Source organism: Abramis brama (assembly GCF_963993115.1).
Source record: "Abramis brama genome assembly, chromosome: 19".
Lineage (NCBI taxonomy): Eukaryota > Metazoa > Chordata > Actinopteri > Cypriniformes > Leuciscidae > Abramis > Abramis brama.
Genome location: NC_139981.1, coordinates 32,799,389 through 32,820,092, shown reverse-complemented (window position 1 = coordinate 32,820,092; position 20,704 = coordinate 32,799,389). Strand labels below are relative to the sequence as shown.

The following is a 20,704-nucleotide window of genomic DNA, read 5'->3' as shown; positions in this document are numbered from 1 at the left end:
CAATCATAACATAGTACAGACATTATCTTACTTTCATAATGTCCTTAAAAATAACAATATTGCTGGCCATAAACTGAAAAATTACGCATCCGGTGTGCGATACCTCATTTTGTCATAGACGTGACGTGACGCTGTTCTTCTTGTCCGGTGTGTGACCACCTTAAGCCTTTGCTTCGGAGTCGAAGTAATCTTACAGGCCCTGGACGGGAGCTTAGGATGATTCCACCAGGTGGTGGCGCTCTGCGGGCAAAGGTGCACTACAACCACATGCTCCATCTGGGAAATCTCTGTGTACCCCATGGTCGTTCCACCGTCGAGGGTAGTGAGGGTGGAGGGGGCACTGAGGGGGCAGTAAAAGGTGCCTTCCACAACCATGTGAGCTCCTCATGCACTTCCGAAAGGCACCGGAGACCCCAGAAACCAATCATCCAACCACGAGCGCTTGGCTGCCAACTAGCCGTCACATTCAGACTGAGGCACGGTACCCGAGGGTAGGAGCACAGCCGAGTCTTCCACATCAAAAGGTGCTGCTATCAACAGCTCCTCATCTGAAGCTCAAAATGAGATGCCGTGTGCATCATGCAACACAGCGTCACGTGACGCAAAATGCAAGAGGAGTCCTTGAGAGATTCACCCAGCAAAAACACTTGCCGTTTGAGTAAAGCTCTTTTAGCTGAAGCGCCCAGGGTAAACTCTCTGCGCTTGCTCTTTTAGAGAAAGACTGTTGCAATGCGCCATATTTTTCTCTCCACTAACTGAAACAATTTCTTGCAGAGATGAATGAAATGAGCTTGTGTATAGAGGAAACTCGCTGTGCTCCGAAAAACAAATCTGAAAGAGTGAATGCACGCCGCTCCCTATACACCGTATGCTGGGGAGTGGCATGCAGATTTCACTCGCCAAAACTTATTGGCCTTTTTTGAAGTTTCAGAGGTGTTTGGGGTTTCCAAGTGCAACCCCTCCAAGTGTCTTCATTTCGACACAACATTGAAGTGACTGACAGATAGGCAACTGAAGTTACATTCAGTAACCAAAGACGTTAAACCATAGTTGCTGTATAAACCATGCTTAATTTTCCGATCTAGTTGAATATTGGTGTCTTTTATTATCTTGCTGGTGGTTCTATTTTAGAAAAAAATTTTTTAGAAATTTTTTTTTCTATTTTTCTCATTTTTATGCCATGTAAAAAATACCCTTGTCCTGTGGAAAAATGATAGCAAAGTGTTAAGTCATGTTAGGAACATGCTAGCATTGTGCTAATCAATGTTAAAAACCTGTTAGCAACATGCTAAATCATGCTAGCAACATGATAAAACATGCTAGCAATGTGCTAATTTATGGCTGAAACATGCTAGCAGTGTGCTAAATCTTTTTTATAAAGGTGAGATTTTTGAAAAGCAAGCAGCCGAGGGTGTTTAGTCACTTCTGTGTCTCATCTACAGGGGTGCAGAGCTGCTAAACACTCCGTGAACAGCAGCAGCTACGGCTGGACGATTCCCGGTCTGCGCTGGGTCACGGGGAAGGAGCGTCTGTTCCCCGTCACCACCGGCCGCAGCTCCAGCCCGGAGAAAGATGCAGAAGAGATGGAAGGGTCATCTGATGATGTAAGACCAATGTGTTTATGTCTGTCATCTTTGGCTTGAGTAAATGAAAATTCAGTCATTAGTTTCTTTTAATTGCTTTGGTGCAATTTTCACAAGCAAGTGGTACATTTTCAAAACTCTCAGTAGGCTACTAATCTCACAACAGGCCATCAACAATTACTGCAACACCCTTCATCTGAATGGACATCTACGATATAGATTCATATAATACAGTGCAGAACATGTGAAACTCTGTTCTAGTACAAAACCATGTTATATCTTCACACATTTTACTATAAGTCATTATTATGGAAGTTAGGTAATGTGTGTTTTTTAATGCAACAACTGTAGCTTGTATTACTGTAACATTTTATTCCAGCAACAAGGATGTTTTGTAACGTCTATCTTTCATTATTTGCTACTGAATTAACTTTTTGTTAAAGTTCCCTTTAAAGGTTCCTAGTTTTGTTTTGGAGTCTCCTACAACAGGTTTACAGTACATGCATCAAAGGTAAAAAACACAAATTTTCTCATAATATACATTGCACATCACCTCATTTCTCAGAGACTCAAAAACGACTCATCCAAAGATTCAGTCTCTCTAAATCCCTCCTTTCCGCCAGCCTACTCTGCTCTGATTGGTCATATGGCCCAGTCTGTTGTGATGGGTCTACTCTGATTGGTCAGATGACCCTGTCTGTTGTGATTGGTCTACCGCGTACAGCGTATGTCGGAAACGAAACGCCCATTACCATAACTGAATTTCAGCTCCGGAGGCTTTCTAAGGCTAAGCAATTGTACATACTGTAAAGACAGTAACGATGGCATTGATTTTATCATATCAATCCGAACGCAAATCCAATGAAGAAACATTGGAAGAGCTAGTTATTTAACCCAGACCTCCATCGCAAGGACAACTTCAGCAGGACATTACTCAGTAAGGGCTCCACAACTGGTAAATACACTCATTAGTCCTAGGAACTAGCCTCCAGGGTGTTTCCCCGAGAACTAATGGTTCCCCTAGGAACGTTTTCCTGGTTGCGTTCGCATCGCCAGTAGGAACTCTGAAGTGACGCGAGTCTCGCTTGTTGTTGTGACTTTTATTTTGACAGCGCTGAGAACGACTGAACATACAGCGCTCGCACTCTCCGTGTTCATTAGTTTACAATCTATCTAACACTCCTGTCTCATACGTTATTAGATAGAACTGTTATACATAGAAAGTACACAGTTATGAAAAGTTATTAGCGTATGTCGTGTGGTTGATGTCCAGTGTTGATCATGATCATGTTTTGCCTGATCCCCTCAAAGTTGCGTTTTCTCCTCAGCGTAAAGGTCAAGAGGTCAATCTATCAGTTTTCCATGTTCATAGAGTTAGTTTCTGGAGTAAATATATAGGCTATAATCTGTGTGTTTACACAGCTTTTTAAAAATGGCGGGTGCTGGTGTTTTGAGCGTTCGGCCAATCAGCGAACACTAACTCCTGCGGTGCGAACACGCCAAAAGTTCTAGGAACTATGAAAAGGTTCCTCCGGTGCGAAAGCCCCTAGTGATAAGTTTTTACTCAGTTTGTCCGGAGTGAATTGTTTTGAAACAATTATGATGTGAAAAGAAACATGTATAACTGTAATTAAAGCAGGAGATCAGGTTTGAAAGAATGACTAGTGGTGTTACAAGTGCGAACAGTTTAGATATTTGTCTTAAGAATTTGGAAAATGTACATCTTTTGAAAATAGTACCAAAGCAAATAAAAAAACACCATTATGCTGTTATTTTTTCTGTGGAACATCTATTCCTTGACATTTTTTTCTTTCTACAAATTCATTGGTACAATTGAAAGTGATCTAGAGGCTGGGTTATGCTGGTTAGAGCTGGTATAATGCTGGTGGACCAGTATAGTCATGCTATTCTCATGCAACACTGAACTGGTGTAGCTGCTCCACCAACACTCCCGATTCCCATGCTGGGAACCAGCAAACCAGCATCCCATGCCAAACATACCTTATGATGGTGACCAGCAGTGCTGGATTTTTCAGAGTAGATATAGATTTTCAGTTGTAACATTTATTATGAATACCATATTCATTTACTATGGTATTTACACTTGAAAACACTCCAATCAAACAATCTTCTCCATCAGTACAGTTTGGGTCGTTTCTCAGAGTTGGAGGGAGCGGGACGCAGACCAAAGCCTCAGTGGGGAGAGAACGGCCATGACCGGAAGCTGCAGAGATGCAAAACTAAACGCCTGGTGACCCATCTCCACCGGGACACGGCCCATGACCCAGAATGCCACACCGGCTCAGAGAAGTTCGGCCATCTAGCTGTGTCCGATCGGCCCTGTCTCCACCAATCACTCATTTCACAAGTGCCATTAAGAGTAAGAAGACAGACAATGAATCAGCAGCAGAACAATTGGCGATAACAATTACATTACACTGTTGATATGTGTATCACTTTTTGCAATTGCCAGTGGTGTATGGAAAATGGTGTTTAATTAACTTTTTGATAACAATTGGAAAAACCCAACCCCAAATTGGAATAACTGTTACTTATAATAAAACTTTATTGTAATAATTACTGCAATGCCTTTGAATTATGAACCGAAGCAAGAACATACATTATTAACGTATGCTATACTGCCACTATTACAGGATTTTATATATAGAAATATAACTTATAATATAGGAAGAATATTATAAATCCTGCATCATTTCAGTCTTCCATGTATTCCGTAGCTTATAGAAACAAATGAATGTAAACCATCACCACTGGACACCAAGGCTAAACTGCACCTTAACATGCCACATCTGCGACACAATTTCCTAGTGCACATCATTTTCACAAAAAGCTTACATTTTAAATGGACATGTAATGCATATCTCATTAAATGCTAAAATTGTTCAGTTGTGTTGTGTTAACAAATTAATATTTTCTAAAATTTTGGACGGATTCCCCCAGCCTTTGCATGCAAAGACTCCTTTGTTTTGCACGAATGGCGTGGGCTAAATTACGTTTTTGCCTCAAAATAGTGGATTTCATCAAAAGGAAGCACTGTTAATTTTTCACCTATAATAATCATGGAACTCTATTATCTTTTTTTTTTTTGTCTTGAAGTTGCATTCAAATTCCATTTGGTTCAAAAATCTTGATCCCACCTTTATAAATCATGCAGAACAGATTCAAACCAAACAGTTCAGCACACACAGAAATCATTCCCACATTTACATGCACCTGTCAATCTCAAAACTTTGTGGTGTGTATTGGGGCAATAAGTTTCTATTAACTTCAGATAGATTAAATATGTATGCTGTCAAATGTATTTAAAAGAATGATCTAGTTTGACATTCTGACTAGTTCCATCTGTTCTGCATGGTTTATAAAGATGGGATCAGGATAGCAACACCAATAGGAGATGGAGGTGAACTCATCCGACGGGAAACATGTTCATGGATGAACTAATGTATTAAAGGTTTATTAACATTAACAAGCTTTGAGTTAATGTTCCAAGATATGTTATTAAATAGAATAGAAAGAATAGAATTAAGGTGTAGGGATGCTGGCTCAATGTCTGCTGCTTATATACACTCGTGATGACGACTGAGAGAACTGAATGATTACGCTCCTCCCAAACTTACATTTACATTGACATATTTGTTTTGAGTGAATCTTTAATTATTTAAACATATCATACTCAACATAGAGTACTTTACTGCAATGCTTATCAGTGTCATCTGGCATCTATTCAGTGATACTATAATAAACTATTTTTGTTGTTGTTGTTGAATATAGTGCCGACTGGCTTTGCAATAATCAAAATGCACTATTACAGTTCATTTAGTGTCCTTGAGTTCTAGTTCTAGTTCTTTTATTTATAAAGAACATTTAAAAAATTAAATGACATTTTTTTAAATGAAAACTAAATAACACATAATGAAAAAGACCATCAACATCATTTAAAAGCTAAAGAAAACAAATAGGTTTTCAAGAGAGATGAGGGAGCAGCCCCAAGTTGTTCTGGCAGGCTGATCCACAAACCAGGTCCCACCCACCTCCTTTGTCTATGATACCTTGTAAAAGCAAGCAGAAAGACCAGCTTCAAGTTGCTCTGGCTAATTAATGACCATCTAAACTAACCTCAGTGATTTAAGCAAAATTACTTTGTAATTTATATGCCTAATTTACAGTGGATATCAAGTCAACATGCCCCTGTTAAAACAGCTGTTTTTTGTGATGTAAAAATTGAAACAAAGATCACTTATATCAGAGCTTTTGCACCTTTAATTGCAAACTAGAAATTACAACCTATGCAAGACTGTGCTGTAATAAAATCACAGGGTGCTTGGAACAAGTATTAGTTCAGGGGTGTGCACTGTAAGGGATCATCTGAGTTTCCTGTCTGTTTGGGTGGGTTTTGCACATGTTTAGCTCTTTTTCCTGTGTTTCTGTTACTTCTCATTGTTTGATTATCGTTTTCACCTGTTGTTCATTTTGTTGTTTGGTTTGTCTGCGTATTTAAGCTCAGGGTTTCTGTCTGTTCATTGCCAGATCTCGTGGAGTGTTCTCAGTGTTTTGCATTTTGTTAATTTAAGATCCACGCTGCTGTGAATAAATCCTTTCATTTTTATTACAACCGGAACGTGACAGAAGAAATGATCTTAAAATATGGATCTAGCAGCAGTTTGTATCCTCCTCCTCTCGCAGTTTGAACAGTCCCTCCACAATGTTTTCCCCTTCACCATCTGCGAGAGTGAGGAGGATAACAGCACCCCACCCCAGTGATCTTCAAGCCCTGAGTCCACCGCAGACATGGAACCAGAGCCCGCCCGAGAACAGCGTTAGTGACAAGGACTGAGCCATATATTGTCCCCGAGCCTGAAGTAACGTCTGACCAGGTGCGTGAGCCGGCAACATCAACCATTTAAGAGGGATTACTAGCAGAGTATGAGGGGATGGACTGGAGTCCTAACCCCTCAACTGCGGCAGAGGATGTTGTGCTGATTATTTTTGAGAGGAATTCCCCATGCCTGTTTCACCGTGCACTGAACCTGTTTCATTAACCAGCACTGAATTGTTAGAGTTTGTGTACCTTCTCGTTCCTGCCACTCCCACCTCCTTTACCAGTTCCGAGTAAATCTAGTGAATTGTTTCAGAAGATCCTACCTGTCCGGTATCGGCCAGGAAGGCCATTTTGTTAACCCTTACCTGCACTGCCCAGTCCTTCAGTCCTCTCCTCACCATCTCACATCAGCCCTTCGTCTTCTCCCACTCAGCCTGTCCATCACATCGTGGATCCGCCTTGGACTGTTAGCTCGCCATCTCAGCCATGTCAACTCCTGAGCTCCACCTCGAACTTCCAGGCCCATAATTCCACCTCGGCCTGTTGAGCAGACTCTCCACCTTGGCTCCTCCCTCCCTCGGCTCCACCCAGGACTACCATCCCTATGGCCCCACCAGGCTTCCTCGTCCTTCTGGCTCCACCTTGGACAGTCATCGCTCTGCCTGCGCAACGGACTTCCAGGTCTTCAGCTGCGCTTCGTTCCTCCACCCCTTCAGCTCCGGTGGGCTCCTTCTTCCCTCCAGTTCCCCCTTGGTTGGTCCCTGTTCGCTCCTCCTTTGCCTCAGTCCTCCAACACTCTGGCTCCTCCTCGGTTGCTCGTCATTGCAGCTCTGCCCTGCCCTTGTAATGCAGGGGTAATGTAGGGGATCATCTGTGTTTCATGCCTGTTTGTCCTAGAGAGGCACATGCAGGAGTTCTTGGACTTAAATAACATCGTCTTTTAAATTTTGTTAAATAAAGGTACACTGCTAGATCCGTTCTCATCTTTATTGCAACTGGAACTTGACATTCACACTTATGCAGTTATTTATCCCATGCTTTTTTTTTTTTATCTTTGGTTTTCAGTGGCATTGCAAAGGTTATAATAATATTATAGGTTATAATATTAAATGTGCAAAAATTCTGAAATGATTTAACTTTGTTTAATTTTTTAATCACATAAACCAGCTGTTTTAACACGTGTGTACACCTTTTATATCCACTGTATGTTAGATTCTCATTGTATTAGTATATGAGGTAGCCGATTCTGCTCTAATTCATTCTATAATTTAGTTTTAGGAGTTTGACTATTTGTATGATGGTGTTTTCTATTCCTCCAGCTACAGATTAAAGTGAACGGACAGAGAGGAGGAATGGGAATCTGTATTGCGGGAGGGAAAGGCTCCCTGCCGTACAAAGAGAATGATGAGGTAGGCCTTATCTTCCTGTAGCCACAATGCCTGAATCTCTTTACACACTATTATCATACTCCTTTGGGTCTATTTACAATAAAATATACACATGGACTGGAATACTAATGCGCATCCAGCCAATAATTCGACTGACGATATGACAGTGCCTGATTTGCTTCCTCCACAACTAGTTAATTCCTTCTGAGCGCTGATTGATTTGTTTTCTTCGCGTCAGGGTATTTTCATCTCCAGAGTGTCTAAAGGCGGACCAGCGGAGAAGGCCGGGCTTCATGTGGGGGACAGAGTGTTGGAGGTAAAAGAAGTGTATCATAATGTATGTACAGTTTAACGATACAGTACATTGATTTAATGACTAATTGGGGAGCATGGTTTCAACTGGGGATACATACTGCTGATTGTGTGATTTTATCAGTGGCTTACTTAAACTTGTCTCTGCATATTAAGCCAGAACAAGAGAAAGCATTTTAATGTCAAACAAAATTACTGGAGCATTGGTTACATTTAGTTCAGTGGTTGTCAGCTGTTTTTATTTCAGGACACAGGTTTCACAAGTGACCAAACTCAGTAAAAAATGGTTTATCAGACAAAAGTCAACAAGTGAAATAGAACCGTTAAAATATTATATTCATATTATCATGACATGTGCAGGCCCAATTATATGCAAAAATAGTTTATAATTTCCATGTATTTTTTTAATAACACATGGCAGTTTAAACATTCAAGTGATTTTACTTACCTGAAAAAACTTATAGCAGTCTTTATTTAATTTGTATCTTTAATGCATATTTTTACTTTCATTTTCATGGACATTGAGTCCGAAATCACGTACTGTCGGAGTAGGTACTACATTTGAATTTGAATTTACGCCCCGATTGTTAAAAACTACGCTCTATATAGTATGAATATGGGTAGTATGAATGAAATTTGGACGTTCTACATCCGCCATGTTGTCATTATCATGTGACCATACCATCGTCAGTTGAAAATGCAAACTTTTGATAACAGGTTTTGAAAACGTTATCGTCTCTGTGTAAACTACAAAAATGTGAATTTGTGAACAATACGTAGTGCTTCTTTACAAAGTGACATCGCCAACTACAGGCCTGGCATGAAAAATACAGAATTTTCTTGTTATTAGTTTCTTAGTTCTGATTTTATTACTGTTTACTTGTCTTCAATGAGTTTGGCTAGTATGAGTTTTTGTAGTTCTGTATAAACAGGGATAGTTTTGACAACGTTGTCATCTGTACGTGAAAAACGCAAATTAAAAACGTTGCCCTTTTTTAAGTACATTGTTTTCATGTAAATGTACTCTTAGTTTGGCTTTGTCTGGTGTTGGTTGTGTTTAGTACACACTAATGTGCCTATTTTCCCTTTGTGGATTATACTTTTCTGTTTTGTATTTTGTTAATTATAGTAATTGTTTCAAATTAGGTCCGCTTTGACTCGCGTCATCTTCCTGCCTGACAAGACGTAACACAGTATCTTTGTTCTATTAAATTTATTTGTCCCATTTCTTGTTATTAGTTTCTTAGTTCTTATTTTATTACTGTTTACTTGTCTTCAATAAATTTGGCTAGTATTAGTTTTTGCCATGGTATCAAATTCTAGTCTCTTGCATACGGCAAGAAATAATTAATATAATCACACTTTGTGGTCAGTACAAACCATGTTTATCATTGCAAGTAGAACATACATTTTTAGATTCCACCAAATGACATGAATTTTGGCCAAAATGCAGTAGAGCTTGATTGGATGAACAGCCTTTGAACAATGAAAGATAAGTATGCACTGTGACTGTGTATGTGTTTCTCTTGCTGACCCAGTTATAGTTGTTTCTACGATGGCCATTGGAGGGCATCATTACACAGATGCTGTGAAGCAACAGGCAACCAAGAGCACTGTGGTGGAAAAATATTTAGACATGCAAGTCACACTTAAAATCGTATTGATGTCAATGCATTAGATAAAACATAAAGCATAATGTATTTTAAAGAAATATAGCACAAACACATTTTAAGCAAAACATTCCACCAAAAGAAGTTTGTTACATGCTAAAACAATATACAGTGTTCAAAAATGAAGACAAAATGGATTTGAATACTTTTTAGATGGAAGGGAAACTGACTTCACACTGCCACTAAAATCAACTTGATACCCTGTTGTTGGTTATTAGTTATTTAAAGCAACGTCTCAGGTTAGTTCAATTAAAAGCTCTAGCATCATTTCTCAAGCATGAGTTGTGCATGTTCAGGTAATTCTCTTATCCTAGGTTTAATATGCAGTGACAACTAGAAGTCATAAGCCATTCATAGGATTTTTTCCCTTAAAATTGTTGATTAGCTCTGTGGTATTTTCAACACACAATCACAGTCTAGGGACTATCCTGAGATGTGACATAGGCAACAGTCAAAGGAAGGAAAAAAACATGAGCTGCTTTTCCACAGTCGAGCCGAACGGTAAGGAACGGTTCCAGTTAAATTTACACTTGAGCTTGGTTCTCGGCCCAGAATCCTCAGCAGGTTGACTGTACCGCATGTATGTAGTGAAATCACCACTCAGGATTGGTCACTTGTCTGTTCTCTGTATAGCAGGCCAAGTGCGCTATTTGAACGAGGTAAACAGAAGTTAAAATAAATATCTGATCATCCGCCATTTAAAGCAGTTGCTATTTACTTCTCATACGGTTTGTAAACTCTTGCATTTCCAAAGGCAATGACCCAATTTGTATTACATTATCAGCAGGATTTGAAATTACCTTTTTCACTCACCGGCCAATTTGGCTACTACAATAAGTTACCGGCCTTTCAGAACTTCTACTAGCCAAAAAAAGATTAACTACGTCACGGCATATATATATATATATATATATATATATATATATATATATATATATATATATATATTTTTTTTTTTTTATTATTATTTTTTCCTATTAACCAAATGCTTTTTAATCTTCGCTGTTGCTTCAATGCAAATGAACAAGCGCACCGTTATTTGTTGCGTAGTGACGTTTGTTCAAGTAATCCAGATATGAACAGATTCTGCGCAATACGCTGTATTTAATATATCATGATGACTCACGAGTATTTGTGCTAAATCAGCGCAGATTTGTTTTACACGAACTTCCCCAGCAAAGTGAGTAAACATAAGTACCCCGCCAAACTGACTCGTGATTTGACAGTGTAACACACCACAGTTGATCTTTACCCGCATTTGGCGGGTGTTAATTTCAAACCCTACTATAGGGTACTGTGGAATAACAAATTTAAGAATCTATTTCAAATATGCTTCCGTACATAACATCACGGTAAATAATATTGTATTTAGCTTTTAAGGTTAAGATGATGATATCACACGAATGATTCGGCTCAGCAAAGTTGTAATTGCTGTTTTCTCCATTATAAGTTAAATGAGTCAGATCACTGAGACTGTCACCTTTTGTTCTGCAAATGGCTTTTGGAGCCCAAATGGCTCTTGGAGCGCCAGCCCCAGACGTTGAATCGTTAGGCTGATTGGATTAGCAATGCAATAGACTGTTATGCTGATTGAATTAGGATTGGCCAGACCCTCAGTCTAGGGTGTGTTACCTAAACCTGTATACTCATTTGCATGCTTTGTTTGGATTTGTCTCCACCTTTTGCAGTCCCTCCTCCTTGTAAATGTATAAAAAGCTATACTGTATAGAACTAAGTTAGATTGTTGGATGACTGCAGCAACGCTCAGCGAAGTCCTCAATAAAGAATAACTTCTGCTTGAACGATATCCCAACATCTCCTGGTCTCTGCTTTGAAGAAGGAAAAAGTTCCCTACAGTACTATAGAAGTAATATAGTATACTATAATACATACCGTAAAACTTCAAATAATAGCCCGGGCTTTTATTTTCCCAAATCGCCGAACTGCACCGGCTTGTATTTGAGACAGGCGTCTATATGAGACAGGCCCTTTATGAGACTATATGAGACTTTATGAGACTTTATGAGACTATATACAGGCCCTTTAGGCGTCTATATGAGACATTAATTTATTGTTGAGACTTCACCCTGTGCTGCAATATACATTTAGTTTTACATTCATTTACAGAAATCAGCTGGTTGAATGAAAATTGCTGATGTTATCGGATTTTCAGGTGATATTCTCAATTCATTCAGTTAACGGACGCTCTGAGGTAAAGTGAATTCAGACTGCAGAGTCAGACTATGCAACGATTGTATTTAATTGTACAGTACAATCATAACATAGTACAGACATGATCTTAATTCCATAATGTCCTTAAACATAACAATATTGCTGGCCATAAACTGACAAAGTGCGCGTCCGGTGTGCGATACCTCGAGTTGTCATAGACGCGATGCGGCGCTTCTCGTCCGGTGTGTGTGCGATACCTTGAGTTGTCATAGACGCGACGCAGCACTAACTCTCTCTGCCTGCCTTGCTTGCGCTAACAGCTCCCACCCAGATGCGCAGGGCTCTCTTGCGTGCGCAATCTGCTCCATAGAACTGGCTTAAACAGACGATCTGACGGGTTTGAAGATTAGATACAACCCGAAACTAAAAAACAGACCAGGCCTCTATTTGAGACCGGCCTTTATTTATCCAAACCTGTAGTCACACCAGGCGTATAAAAGAGACAGGTGTCTATTTGGGACTCGGCTATTATTTGAAGTTTTACGGTACTATAATAGAAGGAGAATTCTGGGGTTTAGATGTTCCTTGCAAACGTGGGCCACAGATGACCAGCAGAACCTTAACTGGGTCAGCCCATTTGTTTTTTATTCTACAAATGGCAGGTGGGCAAACCATTGGAAAACCTGTCTGAAAACAGTCATTTTCTCCCCAATACTCTTTGGTGTGGAAATTACACACTTCCTCTCGAAGATCCCAGGTCATTTCCCCGTATAAATGGTGGGCATTTTCCTCGTTGCTTGGCTTTCGTGGCATTTGTCACCTGTTCAGCCTCTTTCCACACTCTGAAAAATGCTGGGTTGTTTAACTCCAATTTTCGGTCAAATATGGACAAACCCAAACATTGGGTTAAAAATGTAATTTAAAGATTTAACCCAATGGCCGAGTTTGTCCATATTTGACCCAAAGTTGGGTTGAAACAACCCAGAATTATTTAAAAAGCATCTATTCACTGCAGCTCATTTCTGATTTGTGCCTCCAGGTCAATGGCCTGGACATGCTAGAGGTCAGCCATCATGAGGCGGTCAGCGTCCTGAGGAATGCTGGGAGTTGTATAAAGATGAAAGTGTTACGGGAGAGATGCGTGTCCATGGAGCCGCGAGCGACCGACAGGTCCGACAGCATGGAGACCGACCTGCAGATCAGCCAAGAGTGTGATGTTCCTGTGAGCAATAACAGATCAGGCGTCCCACAATCCTCCACTGATCCCATGCCGGACTGCATCCCAATGACCAACCGGACAGAAGCTTCGGCCTGCAACGGAAACGGACCGGTAGGCTGGAGCGATGAGAATATAAAGAGAGAAAGCCTTGGCAATTCTATTATGTTCCACAGAGGAATAAAAGCAATGAAATGATCTGAAATGGAATTAGACTCAGGGTACATTTACACGACAACGATATGCTTAAAATGGAGATGTCTTTCTTTTGAGTTTTCCACGTACAGACAACACTATTGTCAAAACGATCCCCGATTCACACGGATCCGCAAAAACTACTAAAAACGTTGTATTCTGCAGCCAGGCCAGTAGATGGCGATGAAACACTATAGACTGAACACGTAATACCATGTGCATGACGTCATTGTCTTCAGAGATTCACGTTTTTGTTGTTTACATGGAGAACATTTTCAAAAACATGCACTTTGAAACCCGTTTGCAAAAGTCTGTGTTTTCAGGCACCCAAAACACTTTGTCATGTAAACGAACGGCCAAAACGCATAAAAAGTTTTACGGTTTAGTTGAAAACGGTGTCGTGTAAACAGCCCCTCAATTAGACCTATTGAAGTACTAGATTTGATTATTGTTAAAATCAATACTCATGGTTTTGGAACTGTAATGCTTATTTTCCCGTTTCTGATGTTATTTCGTCAGAACGAACCAGGACAGGACTTACGGCCAATGAAAGACATGGAGACCTTCAAAAACAATGCCCTGCAGGTTGTGAAAAACACCATGACGGTACGTGTGGAGGATATTAAGCGTTTCTGTGCCCGTTTTGCACATGTGTGTTTTTACCAAATAAATTTCAGGAATGCATTTGATCAACATTCTGTCCTTCATTCTGATGCATAATGAAAACATTCCTGTCCTGTTGTCCTTTCATTCAGTCTCTGTGAAGAAATAAACCTCTAAAACTTTATAGACTCAAAAAGAACATTACAATAGAAGAAAAGAATTGAGAAACAGAAACTGTGGTAAACAATTCTAAACAAACTTTGTCCTACCGGACAATAAGCCTTTGACATCTTAATAAAAACAAAAAGGTGATTCTCATTTGTTAATTTCCTCTCTGTTTACTCAAATGTAGAGATCACAGATCTCATCTTGTTTTCCAGGACATTTACAATTGTGCTTCTCTGATCAGTTTATTTTGTTTTGAAGTCGGATTGAAACTGAAGCTCTGGGGTCTCATTTATAAAACTGTGCGTAGGATCCTTACTAGAAGTGTGTGTGTGCCCGAAAGCTAAAATTGGCTGATGCAAAATCATATTCAGACTTATAAAACCGTGCGCAAGCAAGAACCTGAGCTGAATTCCCTTCATAATCCCAGTCAGCGGAAGATTGTGCACACATGTGTCTCCTCCCGAAATAACCATATATGAGCTTACAATGCCTCGTTTTACTATGCATATCCTCATCTGCATATCATTTGCATATGCATATTCATCCACGTGATACCAAGTTTAACGGTACAAGACATTAGGAAAATATGAGATACATATGTGTGTCACATTACATTGCTAAATATAATTTAGTAGCCTATCCTTGCCTTGTTTTTGAATAAATAAATCAAAATAGTATAAAATACATTTCAGAGAAAGTTTTTCTCAATCTTTTCCACTGGCCAAATAGTATTTTTAATTTCTTTATATTTTTAATGGAACCTGATAGGCCTTATTGTGCATTATTGATCATTGTTTGCACGAAAATATTTCCTCATACCATAGCATGCGCTCAGCAATCCTCGCTGTAGTTAAAACACAGCATTCCACAGAAAACATGTTCAAAAGCATCGCATCCACTAGAAATATTTCTATTTATTATAATATAAGAAATGTTGTAACTTCTTGGTAATGATTTCATGTAATTTAAGTGTTTAACGCCATTAATGAGAATGGCATATTTAATCTAAATGTGTCTATCAGAGGGAAAACAGTTTAAATCATTCTTTTATGTATTTGAACTGTTATTGTGACCATACGCTGTATTTATGATTAGGACTCATAATGAGGATTTAAAGTGGTTTTCCTTCATCAGCCGTCAGTCCCTCAGATCGCCATCGGTGTCGCCACACTGCTCCGGCTCCAGAATGTTCGTACGAATGGCTCAGAGTTTGTGTGCAGATGCACAAATTTTCCCATCAAGTTTGTTTTTATAAATCACATCTCATGCGTCAGAAGTGGCGTCCGCCTCTTTCAGGGCCTGTTTTGTGCGACGCAGCGCTCATAAATGAGGCCTCTGATCTTTTCTTCTCTATTGTGACATAAATCTGCATGAAATGGCTTCTCAAACAAGAAACATGTAGGAAGGGACTTGATTTTGTCCATCGGGAATTGATTGGATCATTGGACTGCTGTCATTCCTCATGAATGGAAAAAAAAATAGTGACGTGCACTTCTTCGATTAGTCAACGTTAGACATTCTACTAACTAGTAACTTTGCAACTACATGACAAATAACTCTCACTGGAGTATTAGTATTAGACTGTTAGGGTCAGAATAAGTTGACATGTAGTTGCAAAGTTACTTATAGTGAGCCTTTCTCTGCAAGCTTGTAAAAATAATCTGATTAGATTTCGCTCCCATTCTGATGTATGAAGAGGATCTTTTTATAATATTACCGGCCCTTAATCTGCACGTTTACACACACCAGCCGCCATTTGGTTTCGGAAGCGACAACAGTGACCAGTTCTAACACAATGGCAAAAGTTCGAGGAAAGCATGAAACTGTTCTGTCGTTGAACACACACGAGCACTGAACACTATTTAGAGTCCCAGCCTCAGATGAGACAAGACAGCAGTGGATTCATTTTATTTTCAACGGAAATCCCCCAGAAACAGAAGAATCAATGAAACTCCACAACAACTACAGAAATGTCTCCACTAACATTCAGAAACTCTTCCTGAGTCTCTCCGTAAGGCTGCACTCGCTCCTGGTGATTCTGGGATTCTGGATGAGTGAGATTGGCCTGTGTTGTTATTGCTGGGGTTTCTGAAGCTCAAGTAAAGACTCCGCCCTCTTCTGAAAGAAGGCGGAGCTAAAGCTCATTTGCATTTAAAGGGACACACAAAAACAGAGCGTTTTTGTGCACACCCAAAAAGGGGCAAATTTGACAAGATATAATAAATGATCTGGGGGAATTTTGAGCTGAAATTTCACAGACACATTCTTGGGACACCATAGATTTATATTAAATCTTGTGGAAAGGGGCATAATATGTCACCTTTATCTCATCCATACTGTACCAGCAAACCTGTCCTGACCTGACCTGTATCCAGTTCAATAGCAGCACAAGTGTTTTGCAACACAATAAGTGCATTGTACCTAACATTTGTTTTATCTTAGTATAGTAAAGACACCAAATAGAAAGTGTGTTAAATTTTTCATCTACCTGAGACAAGCTTAAGAAAAGGATCTCATTGCTTTTGGAAGAAAGCTCAAACTAAACATGGCTAGTTGTAAATGCCAGTTCCGGTCAGCCGTGTGAAATCTCATTTCCTCTCGGCTCACTTCGACAGATTCCTCGGATCATTCTCACTCACCCCTCGACCTCAGATGAAGACGTGGAGCCGCTCACGCAGGGGCCAGATGATGGAGGCTTTGATTGTGACTTCAGTGACATCTACTCCGACTGCCTGAACAATGCTTTCTATCCTCTGTGAAAGTCAGGTACTTCATCACTCTTCACACACACTACCAGTCAAAGATTTTTGAAGTTTTTAAAAGAAAAAAGTCTCTTCTGCTCACCAAAGCTGCATTCATTTGATACAAACCCCCCAAAAAGGAAAATATTATGACAATTTAAAATAACTGTTATCTTTTTTAATATATTTTAAAATGTAATTTATTCCTGTGATCAAAGCTGAATTTTCAGCATCATTACTCCAGTCTTCAGTGTCACATGATCCTTCAGAAATCAGTATAATATAAGATGCTCAAAAAAAATAATCATTATTATTATCAATATTGAATTTTTTTTTTTTTCAGGATTCTTTGATGAATAGAAAGTTCAAAAGAATAGAATTTTTCTATTTATTTTGAAATAGAATCTTTTGTAACATTATAAAATGTCTTTACTGTAACTTTTGATCAATTTAATTCATCCTTGATAAATAAAAGTATTGATTTCTTTCATTTATTTCCCCCAAAAATTAAATAAAAATTCTCACTGACCCCAAACTTTCGAACAGTAATGAAGCTTTCTATTTCAGATAAATGCTGTTCTTTTGAACTTTCTATTGATCAAAGAATCCTGAAATAAAAATGTAAAAAACTGTTTTCAACACTGATAATAATCAGAAATGTTTCTTGAGTATCAAATCATCATATTATACTGATTTCTGAAGGATCATGTGACACTGAAGACTGGAGTAATGATGCTGAAAATTCAGCTTTGATCACAGGAATAAATTACACTTTACTATATATTCACATAGAAAACAGATATTTTAAATCATAATAATATTTCACAATTTCACATTTTTTTCTGTATTTTTATCAAATAAATGCAGCCTTGGTGAGCAGAAGAGACTTCTTTTAAAACATGAAAAATAAAAAATAAAAAAATTCACTGGTAGAAAACTACAGTTTGTCATTTGCAATGAATTACTGTGCTAAATTGTATCGCTTTCATATATACACCTTTTGTTATCCCCGAGATTAATATTATTAAAGGGTTAGTTCACCCAAAAATGAAAATTCTGTCAGTAATTACTCACCCTCATGTTGTTCCAACCCCGTAAGACTTTCGTTCATCTTCGGAACACAAATTAAGATATTTTTGATTAAATCTGAGAGCTGGATCACTTCTCTATAGGCTTCTAAGGGAATGAAACTTGCTGGCCCAGAAAATGCATTAAATACATCGTTAATATAGTCCAAGTGACTACAGTGGCTCAATCTTACGTTTATAAACTTCTCTGGGCCTCGAGTTTTTTCACGTAGTGTTTTAGCGTAGCGCGTCTGTGTTGTACGTCACACGTAGGCTCACTATTGGCCGACGCTGGTCATGTGTGTGATGCGTGTGACGTGCAACACAGACGCACTGCGCTAAAACACTATGTGAAAAAACTCGAGGCCCAGAGAGAAGGAAATGAATAGTGGAATAAAGTCGTTATTTTTGTTTTTTTTTGCACACAAAAAGTATTCTTGTCGCTTTATAAACTTAAGATTGAGCCACTGGACTATATTAACGATGTCTTTAATGCATTTTCTGGGCCAGCAAGTTATAATGTCTTTAGAAACCTATGGAGGAGTGAGACAGCTCTCAGATTTAATCAAAAATATCTTAATTTGTGTTCCGAAGATGAACGAAGGTCTTACGGGGTTGGAACAACATGAGGGTGAGTAATTACTGACAGAATTTTCATTTTTGGGTGAACTAACCCTTTAATGAAGAGCATGTGGTTATAGCGTGACATCAGCATGTCCAGTATGTGCCTGTAAGTGGATCTCAAATTTGCATGTAATCGCTGACGGCAGGACACTTAATTGATCAGGAAACGCACTGGGCTGTGATTCATTACAAAACAACACAACACAACACAAATAGTCACTGATAGCAAATTGGAATTGAAAAAGCGAGATGAACAGAGAACTTAATTTAACCGTAGACTTCAATTAGGTAGCCGCCAGACTCAATTTTGTAGAGGATTATTGTGCGTTACAAAGATAAAAACAAATATATTGTTTCCCCCAAAAAATGAATTTTCAGGAGGCTTAATACCTTCACTCTCTCTCCCTCTCTCTGTGAATTCAGATGTGCCTGTGTCCTTCGGTTAAGTGAACAATCGCCGGAGCAGAAAATGAGTGATACAGGGATCGATACTTCAGGCAAACTTCCCATGAGTCCACAGTCACATGATGCGTACATCCATCAAACTATCTGAACTGTTTAGAGCACCACGTGTGAAAGAGAAAGTAAATACATAATATTTTTCTAACATTTTGCCTGTTTAAATTTGACATGCCCTTAAATAGACCTTACTTGCTTTGTGTATGCTTTACTTAAATGTTTTTACTTGCATCATTTGCCAAAAATAAAATACATTTTAAAAATTGTGCCGGTCGTGTGTGTGTAATTGTATGTCTCTGAAGCGCAGTGCTGTTGTGAATATTTGATGTGGATATCCTACGATCTTCATGCTCAACACAACACTTGTTGAATGCATGTATTTAATAGTTTGTTATATTAGCATAACAGTTAAAGGAATTTTGTTCTGTGACGGTCAATTTAACAGATACTGGCACCAAGTAAGTGTATCTGGGTTATTATAGAAACACAAACGAGGATAATTAATCACATACAGCTGGCACATATGAACTAATGATAACGGTAGACAAACGAGTGGCGGGAATCTGAACAAAGAAGACACGTGACAAATGAAAACAAACTGAAAGTCCATGAAAATGAAACTAAACTGAACAGAATGGTGACAGTTAAATTGCCTCTTTTGATAATTATATTGGCCAGCAAAATAACCCTGATTCTCATATGGCTCACCAGTGTACTCACCAGCTGTGTTGATGCTGGTCACCAGTAACATGTGATGCTGCACCATGCAGACAGGTGTCAGTATAAAACACAAGATTAATCAGTCAGCAAACAGCGAAACTTCAAATATTTACTTCTTTAGAAACCTATTAAGAACATACATATTTAGGGGAATTTATATTTCATATTTATAGAAATTTCCCTTTTTAGGATAATTAAGATTGCATCTTAATTGCATCACGACGAGGCATATGAATTCCCTCCTTAATTGTTGCCATAATCCAGTGGTTCTCAACCTCTCCTGCAGGGACCCCCTGACAGGCCATGTGTCTGTTTTAACCCTGAAATGGCACACCTAATTCAATTAATGAGTAGTTATTAGTGTAGGAATTAGTCAATTAATCAATTAGTCAACTACTCATTAAGCATTTAATTAATTGAATCAGGTGTGCCATTTCAGGGTTAAAACAGAAACATGGCCTGTTAGGGGGTCCCTGCAGGAGAGGTTGAGAACCACTGCCATAATCTCACACACACACACTATTTTAATGCAAAAATACATTATATATATTATATTATTTGAATACATAATGGTACTAGTATTCGTTGTACTGCCCAGTTAATTAAACTACATACTTGCTACTTTACTATACTTGCGCATCATTTAATACAGTAAGGAAGTGTTCTCTTCTCTCCTCACATTTCACCCCAGTCTCTGAGTGTGGTTTATTCAGTAAATATCAAGCTCAGCTTACAGGAGGTCTGGTCACTGTGACCACAGGGGAAATAACAGCATTATTCTCCACACTGTCGATCTGTGGCTCATGCAAACACACTCTCCCTCAGAGCTGCTGAATCTGGTGCTTCAGTGCATTTAACAAGCATGTGAGGCGATGATCTGACAATATGCATGTGAGATATATCGATTAATCTTCTCCTGTGTGGTTGTTGCTCAGGCTCGTTTAGC

General features: G+C 38.9%; 1 protein-coding gene across 1 annotated transcript; it reads left to right on the top strand.

Annotated features, from left to right (window-relative positions):
• Positions 1 to 216: 216 nt before the first annotated feature.
• Positions 217 to 19,283, top strand: LOC311070002 (uncharacterized protein; the record flags this gene model as incomplete). The annotated part of the gene is made up of 9 exons (XM_084093633.1): positions 217 to 375; positions 1,443 to 1,604; positions 3,724 to 3,963; positions 7,743 to 7,832; positions 8,050 to 8,127; positions 13,005 to 13,295; positions 13,896 to 13,982; positions 16,763 to 16,913; positions 19,003 to 19,283. The coding sequence occupies 8 exons, from the start codon at positions 217 to 219 to the stop codon at positions 16,904 to 16,906; spliced, it is 1,251 nt and encodes a 416-aa protein (XP_083949759.1). The 3' UTR covers positions 16,907 to 16,913; positions 19,003 to 19,283.
• Between the last annotated feature and the right edge of the window lie 1,421 nt (positions 19,284 to 20,704).